We start from the raw sequence: 17,049 nt of genomic DNA on the forward strand, positions 1-17,049 counted from the left end.
GTAAAAAGGTGGGGGGGGTGCTTTTTGATCCACATTTGGTTCCCCTTCCTTTGCTGATGCACAATAAAAAGGATCAATCTCCCACTAAGCCTCTAGAGGCAGAGCAACACAGCCAGAAGGACCAGGAAGCGAAACATCACCTACAACAGAAAGAAGAGCAAAAAGAGCAGAGGTAACAGTGCCCTGGGTGTTGCTCCACACATGCCCTCCTAACCCACAAGTCTCCCTTCTTTGCATGTGTGTGTGTGTGTGCGTGTGTGCGTGTGTGTGTTGTTCGTGTGTGCGTGTGTGCGTGTGTGCGTGTGTGCGTGTGTGCGTGTGTGCGTGTGTGTGTGTGTGTGTGATTGCTAGGTAGTTACAGTGTAGCCTTACTGCACTCCTAAACTTGAGTGCATTCTAACCAGTGAGTTACAGAATTATTTTTTTATGATTGAATCTGTGTAAACCTGTCTACTGATAGGGGTACCTGTATAAATTTTCCGAGCCAAAATCAGAGCATCAAAGGCATTGCATCCACCTACAGTACAAGAAATAGCATAAAGCCTTTCTCCAGTTCTGCCCGTTATGGCTTTAGAGAAAACTCACATCAAAGTTCTGGAGGTTCCTCTGAGGAAAATCTGAAAAAGTCCTTTCTGATGTTTATAATAGTAAAACAAGGTTAGCTAAAATTTATTTGGAAAATAGTGTTTGATTATTAACACCTCAAATCCTACATTAGAGATAAAAATCTCAACTTCTCTAGTTACATATAGGAAATCATCATCATTGATAGTGTCAGAAAGTTTAATTATTTTCCATGTGCTATGAGCATTGTCCTCCGTTGTCCTTAACTCTGCTCTAAGACTACACCTTTCATATATTGCATGTGACACTAGGTCTTTTTGCTTGTCACACCATGGCCTTCACATGAAAGATCTCAGATTCCTGAAGGAAAAGTTATAACAGCTACTAGAACATAATTTGACTTAAAATAATAATAGCACATGCATGGTTATTTATTTTTATTTATTCTATTATTAGATGCTTTGGTGGAAATGTTAATTAATAATAAATTTGCAATGAATCTTAGAGATATGCATCAACATCTCATCATTTGCGATGTGGTGACTAATAGCTTGACAAAGGTCATCCTTAACATCTTAATGATCATCTTCCTTGGTCTAGATTACCAAATGTTTACATCAAGAAAGGATGCTGTAGGCCATCCAATACTCTTTTTATATCCAGTTAGATAGCAATCCATTGGGGGGGGGTTAGCTATTTGTTTCATATATTACGATAAATTTGGAATTCTGTGAATTAATAAAAATAAATGACATCATTTTAACATATGGTTTAATGTGCCCTGTATTCTTTGTATGTGTACCTACAAATTAAATTGTCTCTGCTCTGACAGATTTAGGTAAAGGCTATTTTAGTTTAATAAGTTATACTATTTTCATTTGAGTATGTGGTAGGCAGCATGTAAATTAATTTTTTCTTAAACTGTACTAAATACCTACCATATGCATTTTGAACCCTGTGTCCATTTTGAAAGTCAAATACTGACAATAGAACCCTATTGTGAATCCTACCATACATGGCATAGTCTGTGTTGAGTAAGAGAGTACATAGCAAGGGCTCTTAGAAAACAGCTTGAGCTGCAAGTTTTCTACCTTAGTAAAATAGCATGTGCGTGAAGAAAAGTTAGTAGTTAAAAATCCAAAGGCGAGAGAAAATGCAATCGATGCAAAGCACTAGGAAGAGCAGTCATGATTTCAGTTTCTCATATCAAGGGATGTAAGATGGGTTTGATTGGTGCCTGGGCTAAAGACCGCCTTGAAGTTGCATAACGTAGCATATACATTGTCTTTCTGCTGGGCGGTGGTGGTGCACACCTTTAATCCCAGCTTGGGAGGCAGAGGCAGGCAGATCTCTGTGAGTTCGAGGTCAGACTGGTCTAAAAAGCGAGTTCCAGGACAGCCAGGAAGAGTTTATTTCTACTTCTATTGGTGGTTTTTGGAGAAACTGATGGAAGCCACTGGAGGGGACCCACCTGTGAACTCCTTCCTTGGCTCCATCACAGCAGAGTAAAGCGGCAGAATAGGGAGGGGAGAGGACAGTGAGGAACCAAAAACGGCTTTTGTGTGCTTTGGTTCATTCTGTGTAATTACCGACTTTCATTTCTCTAGCTAACCCTTCACCTAAAAACAATAACTTGCCTTGCCTGGATCCGAATAGAGAAAGGATGCCACAAGTCCTTCATCCTTTTCTGCTCAACAGCCCTGCTGCCATGGTGCACGTGTTCTGTTCACACGCTTTCAGCAGATTGTAAGTATTGCCTTTCTTTATTCTTCCTTTTATGTTCCCTTTCTCCTTTTACTTCACAACTATATTCTAAAAATTAAAATTTCTTCCTGGACTTGTTTGTTCCTTTGTGGGAGTCAGTCCTTGTGGTCAGTGTGTCTAGATAGCAAAGTTAAGTACAGGGAGAAACAAAGTCTTTCCTAATGTGTTAAAATAGGGTTGCCATCGCTTCTGTGTTAACCTTTGCCAGAAGCACTGTCCAGGCGGTGTTCTCAGAAGGAAAAAGAACTGACAGGAAGCGGAACGCTTCAGATCGGGGAGGGGGAAGCAAATCAAAGAATCCCACACTAGCTCCCAATAGGGTATACTAAGGTGTTCTTTATTAAAAGGGAACTCACAGATCACAACTAGGAAACAGAAAAGGCTCGAACATCCAGGTGTGGCAAGCAGGAAGCTAGCAAGAAAGCGGTCCAATGGGCTTCTTGGTACCCAAGGTCACGCCCCAGTTTCTCAAAGGCCTTTGACTGAAGGAGGTTCCCCATCACCAATATGGAAAGGAAATGCACAAAGAACATTTGTTCTGTCCTGTTCCACAAAAGATGAGAGCGCCCTCACATTTGACCAGCCTTACAGTGAGCCCTTCATCCATATCTTTAAGCTCTTTTGATACAAGGGCGTCAAAGAAAATATATAATATGGATACAGATACAATCAGATGAAGAAGAAAAATCTCCATTCCACTACAGCCCAGAAAACAGGCGCTATGATACTGGAGAAAAGATTTAGGGTACAATCCCTTATATAACTAGGCTATAATCATATTTAGACACCCTAGGAAATAAATACGGGGGAAATGGAACAAGGGTTGTTTTACGGATGTAGAGCTACAGCTATAAGATACAGAACAGAACAGAACAGAATGATAAAGCCACTTGGAGATGGAAGAAAAGGCAACAACAAGGCCACTTAAGACTCGAAAGTGTGTATTGATTTGCAGCATAAACAACAGAGGCTGGAAGATTCCAGGTGCGTGGTTGATAGAGGGAAGTGAGATGGGGATGATTCTCACATCATTGTTCTTGATGATGCTCATTCCAGTAACTGCGAAACTGTTACAGAAGGAGGCTATGATCCAGCCTTCAGAGTTTTCGTCTGTATCACACTTATGATTCAAAGTAAAACAAGTGAAGCTTGCTATTAAGTTTAACACAGCAAGAAGGAACTTCTTCCTAATAGTTGTCTCTTGCTGAGAATTCGTGTAGGAGGCTGTGAGAGACGGTCTGGTCTACTGGTTCAGACAGCTCACTCTATGGTTCGGCTTAATGAGTTAAGACGTTCATTTAGCTTGCAAAAGTATAATTAGGTAACAATGAAGTGCTCAAAAATTAGCCATTAGTTTCATCACATACAAAAGCCTGGTAGCCCAAAACAAAACTACTGTTGACTATCTTGGGATATCATTTAAAGCACAAAATATAAAAACTGAAATAATATATATATATATATATATATATATATATATATATATTACTAAGTACTTATAAAGCTATATTGTCTTATCTTGCAAAAAATGAAATTTGAAAATTTAGAACTCCTAGATAGGAGCTAAATGGCAGGAAAAATAGAGAATTTAAGGCACTGAAAAGTTGTAAAAGAAAGAAATATAATTCTTGGTGATTTCAATTTAAGGAGAATGGATTCCAGGCTGAGCAAAACTATACAGGACAGGATCCAAGCATCCTCAGAGCTTAGAAGTTCCTGTGAACCAAGCTTCATGGTCTCCAGACTCCTCACTGTTCAGATGCTCCAAGGAAAAATGTTCCTATTATACCTTTAATTCCTTTACTCTAATATCAGAGTGTTTTTGAGATAGGATCTCACTATGTAGCCCTAACTGGTCCAGAAATTGCTATGTGGTCCAGGCTGGCCTCAAACTGACAGAAATTCACCACCTCTGACTATCAAGCCCTGAGATTAAATGTGTATACGACCACATACAGGCCCTTTAACGTTTTTAATCAAATCATCTATTTCCTTTTCAGTAAACTAGACTTGAAAACCTAATTTATTAAATATGAACATATATTTTAAAATATTGTTTTATTATGCATTTTACTCTACTATGTTCATTTATAGTGACATATTGCAACTACCTATTATGCAATCAAGTGGATTCCACCTAATTTAATTCACAAAGCGAATTACCAAAACATTATTGTTTTAGTCATTTCTCTAGCTGACACTAGCCTACCTAGCCACAATGCTAAAAAGTTAAGTAATTTAAATGGGCAATAGTCTAAAATGGTGGCAAGGCACAAATCAAAATGATACTTTTAGACCCAGCTTTAATAGGATACAGTTTAGCTGGTCATGGTTTAGCTTTAATCCCAGCACTTGGGAGGCAGAGGCAGAGGCAGGCAGATCTCTGAGTTCAAGGCCAGCCTGGTCTACAGAACAAGTTCAGGGATAGTCGGGGATACACAGAGAAACGGTGTCTCAAAAAAAAAAAAAGATACAGCTTTATTCCAAGATATTCACTAATAAAAATACTAATGTGACCACACTTGAAAGAAGTTGACCTGAGATTGCCTTCAATTAGGGACCTAATTGCTAGCACAAGTCCAGGCCTCTGGTGCCATTTGATGCAAAGCAGTATTACCTGTCTGCATCTCTTTCATTATTAGTGGAAAATATCCTAACCCTGCCATTGTGACTTCTAGGAACCTTCCTAAGAATAATAATACATGTGAAAGTTACATTATGGATCCCTATCAAAATCCTAAGTTTCCTTGAGTCACGTCTTTGTGTGCTCTCTGCAGGTGAGGGAAGTGTGTCGAGATGGGAAATTATTCTGCAGTGACGGAATTCTTCCTCGTGGGCCTATCTCAGTATCCAGAAGTCCAGCTTTTCCTGTCTGTGCTCTGTCTCATCATGTACTTGATAATCCTTCTGGGGAACAGTCTCCTCATTGTTGTTAGTATCCTGGACGCTCGACTCCATACCCCCATGTACTTCTTTCTTGGGAACCTCTCCTTTTTGGATATCTGTTACACATCCTCATCCATTCCTCAAATGCTTATCATGTTTATGTCAGAGAGAAAATCCATCACCTTCCTTGGTTGTGCTCTGCAAATGGTTATCTCCCTTGGCTTGGGCTCCACAGAGTGTGTCCTCCTAGCTGTAATGGCCTATGATAGGTATGTAGCCATCTGCAATCCATTGAGGTATCCTGTAATCATGAACAAGGTGTTATATGTGCACATGGCTGTGTGGTCCTGGGTCATAGGCTGTCTGAACTCTCTAGTGCAAACAGTCTCGACAATGGTGTTGCCTTTCTGTGGCAATAATATCATTGATCACCTTACCTGTGAGATCCTGGCTCTTCTGAAACTTGTATGCTCAGATATCACCATGAATGTGCTTATCATGACGGTGGCCAGTATTGTTTTGTTAATGGTTCCTCTGCTGTTAATTTTTGTGTCCTATATTTTTATTCTTTCCTCCATCCTGAGAATTAATTCTGCGGAAGGAAGGAAGAAAGCCTTTTCTACCTGCTCAGCCCACTTAACTGTGGTCATCTTATTCTATGGTTCGGCCCTTTTTATGTATATGAAACCCAAGTCAAAGCACACCAACGCATCTGATGAAATCATTGGGCTGTCTTATGGTGTGCTGACTCCAATGTTGAATCCGATCATCTATAGTTTGAGGAATAAGGAGGTAAAGGAAGCTGTGAAGAAAATTTTGAGTAAACATTTATATCTATGGAAAATATGAAAGGCCCTGAGGCACCTGCTACTCAGCCTGGGTGCAAATGAGATGCTGTGTTTCCAAAATCTGCTTGAAAGACCAAGGATGAAATGCCAATTTGTTTCAACATATGTCATGTAAACCTTCTGAATATCATAGTGTTTGCAGACTCTCTAACTGTATGCAGTTCTTCTAATAAATCCCCTGTGGTTCTTCGTCAAATCAACCTTTCTCATGTCTTCTATCTCCATTTTACCCTCTAATTCTTTTTCCCTTATTTTTGTCTTTCCCTTCTCTCTGCCATTTTTCTTGTGCTTCCCTTCATCCATCCATCATCTACTTCTTTTTATTAAGTCTCCTTTTCATTCATTTCAATTTTAACCCCCATTATTCTACGGTCTAGAATCTCCTCTAATGATAAAGAAAATATCCTTTCATTTTACGACTTCCTAGTCTTTCCTTTGAGTCCATGTGGTGCTGGGAAAAGCTAACCCTTCCTCCTGGAAATAGTGGCAAGCACTGAGCATAGGGCTAGCCAATTAAATGACCCCTTTACTCCAGGGATTAATTCCACACAGCAAGTCAGTCAAGTCAGGCGAATTACACTAGTCCCAAATTCTGCTCCAGTTTGAGAAAAGTAGCATTCTTCCTGCTAAGGTTGATGAAGAAGCAGAATCTGAGGCCATTTCTCTGCTAGAACCCAGAAGAGGCTTACATGAAAGGCAAGGTGGGCGTCTGAGGACAAGAGACGGCATCTGAGTGGTGTTTATGTTAGAAAAGTGTGTAAAACCGTACACTTCGGATTTGTGCTCATTCAATACAAAGCCAAATAAAGAAAGAACACAACCCATCGTCTGCCTCTTTTTATGGGTATTGGACTTGCATCACAACCCTTATAAAACCAGCATCAACACGGTTCCTTCTTACCAAAGAAAGAACCATGATTAGAATCAAGCAAAGCACTTTTAGCATCAGTACTCGAGTGTTTTTAAAACTGCTGAACCACGGCAGAACTTCTAAAATCCCCATTGCTTTCAGCTCACAGCTGCTTCTAAACATCTTTCCCAACATTTCTTATCGCCCAATCATCCAACGGTTTTCAACCTCTCCTCTGCTCCTTCCTTAATCATGGGCATCTTTTTCATGCAAAACAATCTATCCTGCTAAGGCAAGGAATTTAGAGAAAGATAGATTTTAAAGAAGTTGAGAAGTCTAGATCTGTTATGGAAGAAGGGCGGTGAAAACTCTCACGTGAAGCATTTTTTTTCCCTAAGACAGCCCAGTGGATGACCTTGTATGTTCACAAGGACTGGAGTTCAGATGCTAACACCCATTTGAAAAGCTAGACATGACTCACAAGAACCTGTAACTCACATGCTGTGGAGACAGAAGGATTGCTAGGGTTTCCTAGCTTCCAACCTAGTTCTAGGTTCCATGAGATGCCCTGTCTCAAGTGAATAAGATAAGGAGAGTGTAGAAATAGGAGCGGCGGGCTGCGTCCCGGCACCCGGCCGCCCACATGGCTAGCTCTACCTGAAATAATTACACGGACATTGTGTTCATTTAATCACCGCTTGGCCCTTTAGCTCTAGCCCTTACTGGCTAATTCTGATATCCCGATCAACCCATCTCTAATAATCTGTGAGCACCGGTCTTAGTGAGCACCGGTCTTACCGGGAGTGTATCTTCCCAGGAGCGGGGAGCATAGCGTCTCTCTGAGGCATCTGCTCCCGAGAGCAGAGCTGTGGAGTCTGACCTCACTTCCTCTTCCTCCCAGCATTCTGCTCTGTTTACTCCTCCCTCCTGTTTTAACCTATCAGGGCAAGCAGCTTCTTTATTTAATTAACCAATGACCTTCCTCCATCAGGAGAGACAAAACATGTCCTCCTGTGGCCTCCACTTGTACCCTGAAAAATGCATTCATGTGTGTGCGCACACACACATGCACCCCATGTGCATACACCTCTTTCACATGCACAAGGAATTTTTGTCTTCCAATATTATTTGTCAAAGCAAATCTTAACTTCAAGGTCATCCTGCACTACCTGTCACGAAATTAAAACAAAAACAAACTAATCATTAATATCCAGAACAGAGGAAATCACCTGGAAGATGAGCCTCTGCACAAGTATAGGGGATTGTCTTGAACTGTGATCGTATCTTTCCCTGAACTGCACTGAAACAAGAAAGTGAACTGAAAATTTGCATTCATCTTTCTGATTGAGGGCAATGGTAATTAGCTCCCGTTAGCCCCTGTTTTCATGACTTCCCACAATACCCTAGAATTCTGAACCAAAATGTGCCCTTTCTCCCCTGAAAAAGAAAGTGTGTTGTCTTGGAATATTGATTAAAGATGTGTTTATTCATTTATGCTGTGTGATATTTGTTTAATGCAAAGATCAGTTGCATTCTTTTATGTTGCCTTTGTTTAACTCTGTGAAGCTGTGCTACTTTGCCTGTCTAAAACACATGATCGGTCTAACAGAGAGATGAATGGGCAAAAGCTGAGCAGGAGAAAGGATAGGCAGGACTGCCGGGAAGAGAGAATAAAAGGGAGAAGAGAGGGATAGCGAGTGAGAAAGGGAGGAGAGGAGGATACCAGAGGCTAGCCACACAGCTAGCAGCAGAGTGAGAAGAAAGACATATAGAATAGAGAAAGGTAAAAAGCCCGGAGGCAAATGGTAGATGGGATACTTGGATAATTTCAGAACAGCTGGCTAGAAATAAGCCAAGCGAACACTGGGCATTCATAAGTATTAATAATTATCTGTGTGTTGATTTGGGAGCTGGGTGGAGGGCACCCAAAAGAGCAGAGTAAAAAGAAAAGCCAAGCAAACAAACAAAACACAGTGTGTGCTGGATGAGTGAGTGAAGCAATGTATTCACAAAGTCAATGTGTTGGCTGTCTTGTAGTGAAGAAAAAGGTTTTTCCCATGGCCCGAGCAATCCTTACAGCTGTCATTCTAAAACTCCCTCACTCTGGCCTTCTCGACAAGTTCACCGTGTCTCTCAAGTGCCCCCTCTGAACTCAAGTGCTGTCATCCCTCTACCTCAGTTCCCTTGACTTAAACTTTTACAGCAGTGTAGTTAAGCTGAAGGACTTACTGTGTAAAGATCTGTGTTCTCTTTAGCTACACCTGCAGCTATTGGTTTATCAAAAGTTCATTATGGGAAATATCTGGATTTGGAATTCCACAGATTATATAACAAAGTGGGATTTTATCAGATGATTCATTGGATCATTATTTTACCTTTCGTATGGTCTATTTGTCTTTTTAAGAAATAAGTTTATTTCCCTTGTTTGTGTGTGTGTGTTATGTGTGTGCACGCACAGGATGGCACAGGAGTGGTGGTCAGGAGATAACTTTTAAGTCAGTTCTCTCCTTCCTAGGTATGGAGCTCAAGTCATCAATGTTTGTGGCAAGCATCTTTACTCACTAAGCCATCCTACGGGCACCTATTTGTCTTTCAAGAGAATTCTTTTAATGTGTGCACAGTGTTATTGTAATATATGCAACACATGCAACTACTGTAACAATATCATGAGTTAAAATGATATTCCCTCAGGTTGTATATAAGGTCTTCTTCATTCTGGACATTGGAAGATTCTAACAGATTGATAGAGTCTACCCAGTCCAGTTACACACAGATGTAATTTCTGAACGAGCTTACTAAAACTGTAACTTAAGAATGACCAACTAAAAAGATTAACATATACAACAGTGACTTCTATATGTATCACTATCCCTGAGACCCACTTTAACAGCCTTGTAAGGGCATGTCCAAAATAGAAACTTTAATTTCCTATCTTTAAAGTACTTTCCTTTGAGTCTTTCCTGTTTCTGAGGTTTTCTGTCCCACCAGGTCCCACAGCCGTTTAGCCCCAAAGAAATGCACAGGGATCTACATTAGTTATAAACTGATTGGCCCATTAGCTCAGGCTTCTTATTAACTCATAACTTATATTAGCCCATTATTCTTGTCTATGTTAGCCACATGGCTCATTACCTTATTCAGTGAGGCAGTCATATCTTGCTTCTTCGGTGGCTGGGTCACAAATGCAGAAAAAGCTTTCCTCTTCCCAGAATTCTCCTGTTCTTGTTGCCCCACCTCTACTTCCTGCCTGGTTGTCCCACCTATACTTTCTGCTTGGCTACTGGCCAATCAGCATTTTATTAAAATACAATTGACAGGATCTAATCCATTGTCCCACAGCACTTTTCCATTTCAGGAAGTGCAGCATCTGCAGCCAGCCCATCAGCAAATTCTATCTATTCTACACTCAAACACAACCTAGGTCTGACTACTTCTTCCCTACTCTCCAATTCCAAGCCACGTCATGTAACCCAGGTGTGGTAGTTTGAACTGAGATAGCCCCCATTCCTCATAGGAAGTGGTATTATTAGGAAGTGTGGCCTTGTTGGAGTAGGTGTGTTCTTGTTTGAGAAAGTATCTCACCGTGTAAATGGGCTTTAAGGTCTCATATATGCTCAAGATACCCACCCAGCATCTCAGACCACTTCCTGTTGCCTGCAAGATTTAGGACTCCTAACTACTTCTGCAGCACCAAGTCTGACTGCACACTGCCATGGCCCACCATGATGATAGTGGACTGAACCTCTGAACTGTAAGTGAGCCACCCCAACTAAATGTTTTCCTTTATAAGAGTGGCTGTGGTCATGACGTCTCTTCACAGCAATAGAAATGCTGACTAATACCAGGCTATGTAAGGACTTTCCACATCACACCCTGATTCTACCTATATCACTTTACAACCATGCTCTGGAACACAGCCGAAATAATTTTGATCAGCTTTGTATTTGTGTATAATTTTAGGATTGAGGACACCAAGGAAACAAAACCTTCTAAATACAGCACATACGAACTCATAGAGACTGGCAGCATACATAGGGCCTGTATCAGATGGGGTCCTAAACCTAAAAGGAAAGTGAACACACGCTCCATCCCTAATCCAGAAGCAAGACCTAACTGACAGCCACTTGCAAATGAAAAGTTTGTTTTTTCCAAGGGAGTCTCACTGGGGGGAAAAAAACACTCTTTAGGGTAGGCTGCAAGCCCTAAATGTGTTAGCAGCAGTTGGCTAACACAAAAAGAACTCAGCAAACTCTTTGAAAGTTCTTTGTCTCACAATGTTCGTCAGCGCCTTTTTTTTAACATTACATGTCCTCTGTGTATATATTATGGTTTCTGGTTTTGTATTTTTGTGGTATTCTCGTGGGTGTGAACATGTGTCTCAGCTTCTAATATGCATTTCTTGTGCCTTTTCTTTGGCTCATTTTTGTTTTCTAAGGAGAGACAGAAAGGGCATGGATCTGGATGCAAGAGGAGGTAAGGAGTAGGGGGAGGGAAAAGTGTAATCAAAATATATTGTATGAAAAAAATCTATTTTTAATAAAAATAAGATTTATAATTATACCGCTTAGGATTCAAGTACTACCTTTCCCTCAATCACAGATAAATTCTTCCACAGACCATAGACTTCACAAAGTTTATGTATTTCTTCAATCAAACCATGTGCATTCTAACTCTTTCCCACATAAAGGGGATCAGAGAAAAACTAATGCTGAGCATCATGTACTGCCAACCAGCTTCTGCCTTTCATAGTTTACTAGATTTATTTAGGGTGACGAGTCTGTTCTCTGTTCCTCTTTTGATATATTTTAAAGGAATCTATACATGTCATTGCGTCTTTTTCTCATAAGTAGTTCATCATGTCATTCTTTACAGTTAAATATTTATAGTTTTCATTTCAATTAGAGATTTACAAGAATGTGGACATGGTTTCCCAGCTCTAACCAAGAAGGAGCCTCCAATGGACAACTGCTTGCAAAGGAAAAATTGGTTTTCTTCAATAGACTTTCACTGACTCTATAAGCCACACTTTAGGACAGTCCCCATGCCCAGTAGTAGGTGGCCAACACAAAACAAACTCAATGGTGTTTTGTAGTTTGTGTGTGTGTGCAATATTGATTTGTTTGGATTTTTTATCTTACAGCTATTATGCGTGTACATTATGAGTTTTGATTTTGTGTTTTTATATTGTGTGTTTGTGTGTGTATGTATGTGTATGTGTGTATGTCTGGGTGAATCTGTGTCTCTTATGCTTTTTTGTTTCAGAAATTTTGGTGGGGTTTTTTTTGGCCTGTTTTCTAAAGAAAGAGAAAGAAGGTGTGGAGTTGGATAGGTGGGAATGTAGAGGGTGGGGATCTGGGAGGAGATGAGGAGGGAAAACTGTTCAGAATATATTATATAAATTTTCAATAAAAATTTGCAAGCTATAAATTTACACTAATGTCATATTCAGTTTTGAAAAATGCATGCCTATGCTATTTGAATCCTTATACAAATACAGAGCAATAACTTCAAAGAACTTCCCCCTTGTCCCATTTCAGTTAATATCTGAGTTACTCTGCCTCAACAGAGGCATCCACTGTTCTGATTTTTTTAAAAAAATTATTTAATTTTGTGTGTCCTATAGCTTCAATATGCACTCTTTAAAACAGACTAGTGTTCATGGTGTCAGAAGGTACTTTTCACACTAACAAAGGAGAAAGGTCAACAACAACCCAGCTACAAACCCTTCAATCTGCAATGGTGACCTGTCTGCTAGATGTGCTGGTACAATAGTGGCACAAGGTCTGTGGGAGCAACCAACCAATATCTGATTTGAACTAAGACCCACTCCATGAGATGGAAACCATACTGCTTGGCTGGCCAGGATCCTGAGACTATATAGGCCAGGGATCTAGGAGAAAATCAAATACTACTGTTCTGCCAAAGAAACACAGCAATAAATTGACTCCTAAGGGCATCCTGCTATAGGACAGTGTCTTCCTCAGCTATCACCAGAGAAGCTTCATCCTGCAGCAGAGTACAAATATCCTTAAACTTAACTCAGGAAAAAGTTTTTTTTTTTCTTTCAACAGTCAAAACTTTTTAATTAGGCTATTTACAATTCCTACCAGAGAAAAATCTTAAAATAAATTTAATAGTTCCTGTGAAAACTTTATTGCAAACTCTCTCAGCTTAAAAATAAAAGTTCTATTGTTTTAAAAAGCAAAAGTTAATAGGTACTTACAAATCTTGCAAGTGAGAAATTAAAAATAAAGTTTAATGGTCCCTCTGAAGCTTAATTTACTATGCACAGCCTTGACAGGGTTTCAGTTGCTATTCCCAGGGGATTAGAACAGGGGAAGAAAAAGAAAGGGAAGGAATACTTCAGATTTCTCAGAATTAAGCTGGCATGATGCACTGTTTTCAGCATTCTTTCTCATAGTCTTGGCTATTTCTAATGAGATTACTGTTTTCCCAGGCATGTCAGGTTCTGTGAACTTTAACAAACAAAAGAGAGACAATTTTTTTCTTACAGTTTTTACTCAACAACTAACATAATTAAAGCCAGGAAGGTCTTCATAATGTCTATATGTCTACATGACCATTACCCATTTATGGTATAACATTGTTATTCCCAAAACAATGAAGTTTCATAATCCCACACATTTTCCCAGAGCCTTTCTGATATGAAAACTTAATCAACATTAAGTTAAAGTTGAAATCAAGAAATCTACAAATTATCAGAGTTGGTTCTTCCCCATAACTTCTCACATCAGATGAAGGATAAAATAAATGTCAGTTACTATTGGTTGAACTTAACAAGACGGCATAGAGGCTGTGCTATAATAATGATTCAGATGATATAGGTATTAATCTAGACACTTCACTACCATATTTATTTATAAAGTTATAAAGTTACAAATTTTATATCTATTTATAAAGTTACAAAATCTCACTTAATATAACTAGCACGGCTATTACTAGTCATATACCTACTCCATTTAAATTTTATGTTTCTAAACAGAAATTTTAAAACTCAAGGCAGTTTGAAAGAGAAAAACTACATGTCAGAGACAATAACAAATGAAATTACTATCAATCAGACAAGTAGATGAAATTGACTTTATATTAAAATAAATTTGTGCTCAAATACTAGACAATGTTGATGAGGTGAAGGGGTCATAGGTAAAACCATCTACAGAACCACTTTGGAGGGTTACACCTATTTATTTCTTTGTCCACTTTTAATTACTGTGTATTCTTGTAGCTTTATAATAAAATCTCATCAGACTTGGTTCCTACATATCATCAGATTTCTCTTTTTCCTCTTTTCCTAGCTCCTTGAGACCCCTGTGTAGTGATATTCAGTGTGTATTTCTCAGTATGTGTATTGAACAATAAAATTCCATTATTTCACAAATTTTGATAGCAAACATACTATCATTAAATTTATAAATATTTTAATTTTCTCCATATATTTGTAACCTGACAATTATTTGGAAATATGTTTAAGATTCCATGTTTAAACTACATGTTAGAGTTTTTCTTTTTAATATGGATTTATGGGCTGTGGCATCATGACTATAGAAAGTGGTCTGAATTGTGTTGGTTCTTTGACACTAAAAGACTTGCTTCCTAAGAAGGCAGAAAGCCTGTAAGAACCAGAGGGATTGGAGGACACCAGGACAACAACCCCTCTGAGTCAGCTAAGCAAGGTGCACACGACCTCACACAGACTGAAGCAGCAAGCACAGGGTCTACACCAGGTCGTCTGCATATTTATTATAACTATGAACTTAATATTTTTATGGGACTTCTGATTGTGAGAACAAGGGTCTCTGACTCATTCCTGCTCTTGGGAGTCTTTTTCTCCTGTTGTATTGTCATGTCCAACTTTGATACAATAGTTTTTGCTTCGTCTTCTTATATATTATTTTGTCGTTTTTAGTTTTTATCTCTTAGAAGCCTGTTGTTTTCTAATTAGAGACAGAAATGGGGTGGATCCAGAGGGGAGGGGATGGGGAGGAACTTGTAGGACTAGAGGGAAGGCAAACTATACTCAGAATGCATCACGTGAGAAAATAATGCATTTAAAATTTTATGTCATGCCTAATAAAGTAACTTGTGATTCAATAATTAAATAAACAGGCTTGCTTGCTTTCCTAAAGAAACAAAAACAGGTATACAAATACCTTAGACTACAGAAATCAGAAGTATCCTGGGATATATGGCAGTTCATATGCTTAGTGAAATAGTATGTAACCCAAGAGGACACTACAAATCAGCTCAAGGAAATATGAATGAATACTCCAAACACAAGGAAAGGAAAAATGTGCCCAAAATAGGGCAAGGAGGGCACAAGAAACCATAAAAGAATAAAAATTTAATTTTAAAACATTCATATTAAAAAAAATACTGCTAAGAGAGTTTAAAACATGACACAAAGAGTATTTACCACTTACACATATAGCTCAAATGGATTCAAATGCAGATTTTTTTTATTTATTTCAGCGATTGAGATTGAATTTTCTTCACTGAATGGATACTATGAACAGAAAGGCACAATGTGATGACGTGATCCACTTACAGTGATGTGAGAATCTGTGTATCAAGTTCCTCTCTGAAGCATCATTTATAGAATACATGTATGGGAAAGATGGCAGAATGATAGGGGAAAGAGTAAGCTCCAAGACAGGCATACACAGGTTACAAGAATACGATGGAAATTAACCAGACCACTCTGAAGCATCTTCTCTGTTCCCTTTGGTGAGTCAATTTCTTGAGATTCTTGTTGGCTGTTTTTGTTTTAATTATAACATTTAAACATCCTCATTGCAAAGGAAAATGAATGTAAGTATGAAAGAAATAATAACAACAACAAAAACTCAGTATATATGGCACTATGTTCCAATAGGCAAGAAAGGATGTGATGGTAGCCGCCAATACGACACTATGTACCAAATAGGCAAAACAGAACGTGATGCTCCCCGCTGTGTGAAACAGCATTAGCGACACACACTGGGAGTGAAAGAGAAAATGGGGGAGGTTAGTTTAGGAGCATGAGTTAGGTTCTATTAAAACACTCCAGAATATAAGATAGAAATTGTAAAGCCTCTTTTAAACGAGAAGGGAAGCAACAAAGATATGAGGATTAGGCTGTCAAATAGGGGTAGTCACAGAGAAGGATTAAGTTGCACGGACTGACAGATATGCCTCTTCCCAAAAGCAGACTCAGCAACAGTTGATCCAACCGAAAAATGTATGAAATAGGAATGGAACTGACATGTTATGGGATATTCATACGCTGTGTGAAAGTGTGTGTGGTGATTGAAGTGATAAAAACATGAACAGCCAATAGCGAGGCAAGAGGTATTGGCAGGACATTCAGGGAGAGAAAGGTAGAGAAGGAAGAATATAGGCATGTGGGAGAAGCCAGAGACACACAGAAGAAACAAGATGAACAAGATGGAAGAGAGGTAATGCCACAAGATAGAATGTAGATTAATATAAATGGGTTCATTTAAGTTATAAGAGCTAGTTAGGAATAAGTCTAAGCTATAGGGCATGCTTTTATAATTACTACTAAGTCCCTGTGTTACTATTTGTGAGCAGGGGGACAAAGAAAAATCTACGACATATGGCATCCAACATGGAGACTTGAATATCCAAACACAGGACCTGAGAAAATTAAGAAGAGCTCTGGACAAGGAGACAGACATAGCTGCTTGGTCCTGCAATCTCTCAGGTGGGCCAGTAATCAGCGTGCAGAAGCAGCTACCAGCCACAGCCTGAGGGCTAGAGCCAGCCGCCGGTGCCATGCACCAGTGCTGTGCACTGATCTGAGCTGTGTGGTGATTGACATGGCAGTTTCAGGTTCGGCTTATGTGTCAGAGAACACGGCAAGTGTGACTGCCACGAGTAAGTGAAGGCGAATTTAATTAATCCAGGCCAGTGGGTACAAGAAGACAATTTTAATATAAAAGCACACTCACACACCCGGTGGGGGCCAAAATGAAGGCGAATTTAATTAATCCAGGCCAGTGGGTACAAGAAGACAATTTTAATATAAAAGCACACTCACACACCCGGAGTTCAGCGATCCACCGTAAACCGGAAACAGGAAGGGCTCCAGTCTCGCGTTCCAATTCATTAGTAAAA

The 17,049-nt window shown here is 39.3% G+C and overlaps 1 protein-coding gene across 1 annotated transcript; it reads left to right on the top strand.

The window, feature by feature from the left end:
• Positions 1 to 5,124: 5,124 nt before the first annotated feature.
• Positions 5,125 to 6,063, top strand: LOC101986879 (olfactory receptor 13D1). Its single transcript, XM_005362187.1, has one exon. It carries the CDS (start codon positions 5,125 to 5,127, stop codon positions 6,061 to 6,063), a length of 939 nt encoding a protein of 312 aa, XP_005362244.1.
• Positions 6,064 to 17,049: the final 10,986 nt, after the last annotated feature.

This window comes from Microtus ochrogaster, linkage group LG5, assembly GCF_000317375.1.
Source record: "Microtus ochrogaster isolate Prairie Vole_2 linkage group LG5, MicOch1.0, whole genome shotgun sequence".
In the NCBI taxonomy this organism is placed as follows: Eukaryota; Metazoa; Chordata; class Mammalia; order Rodentia; family Cricetidae; genus Microtus; species Microtus ochrogaster.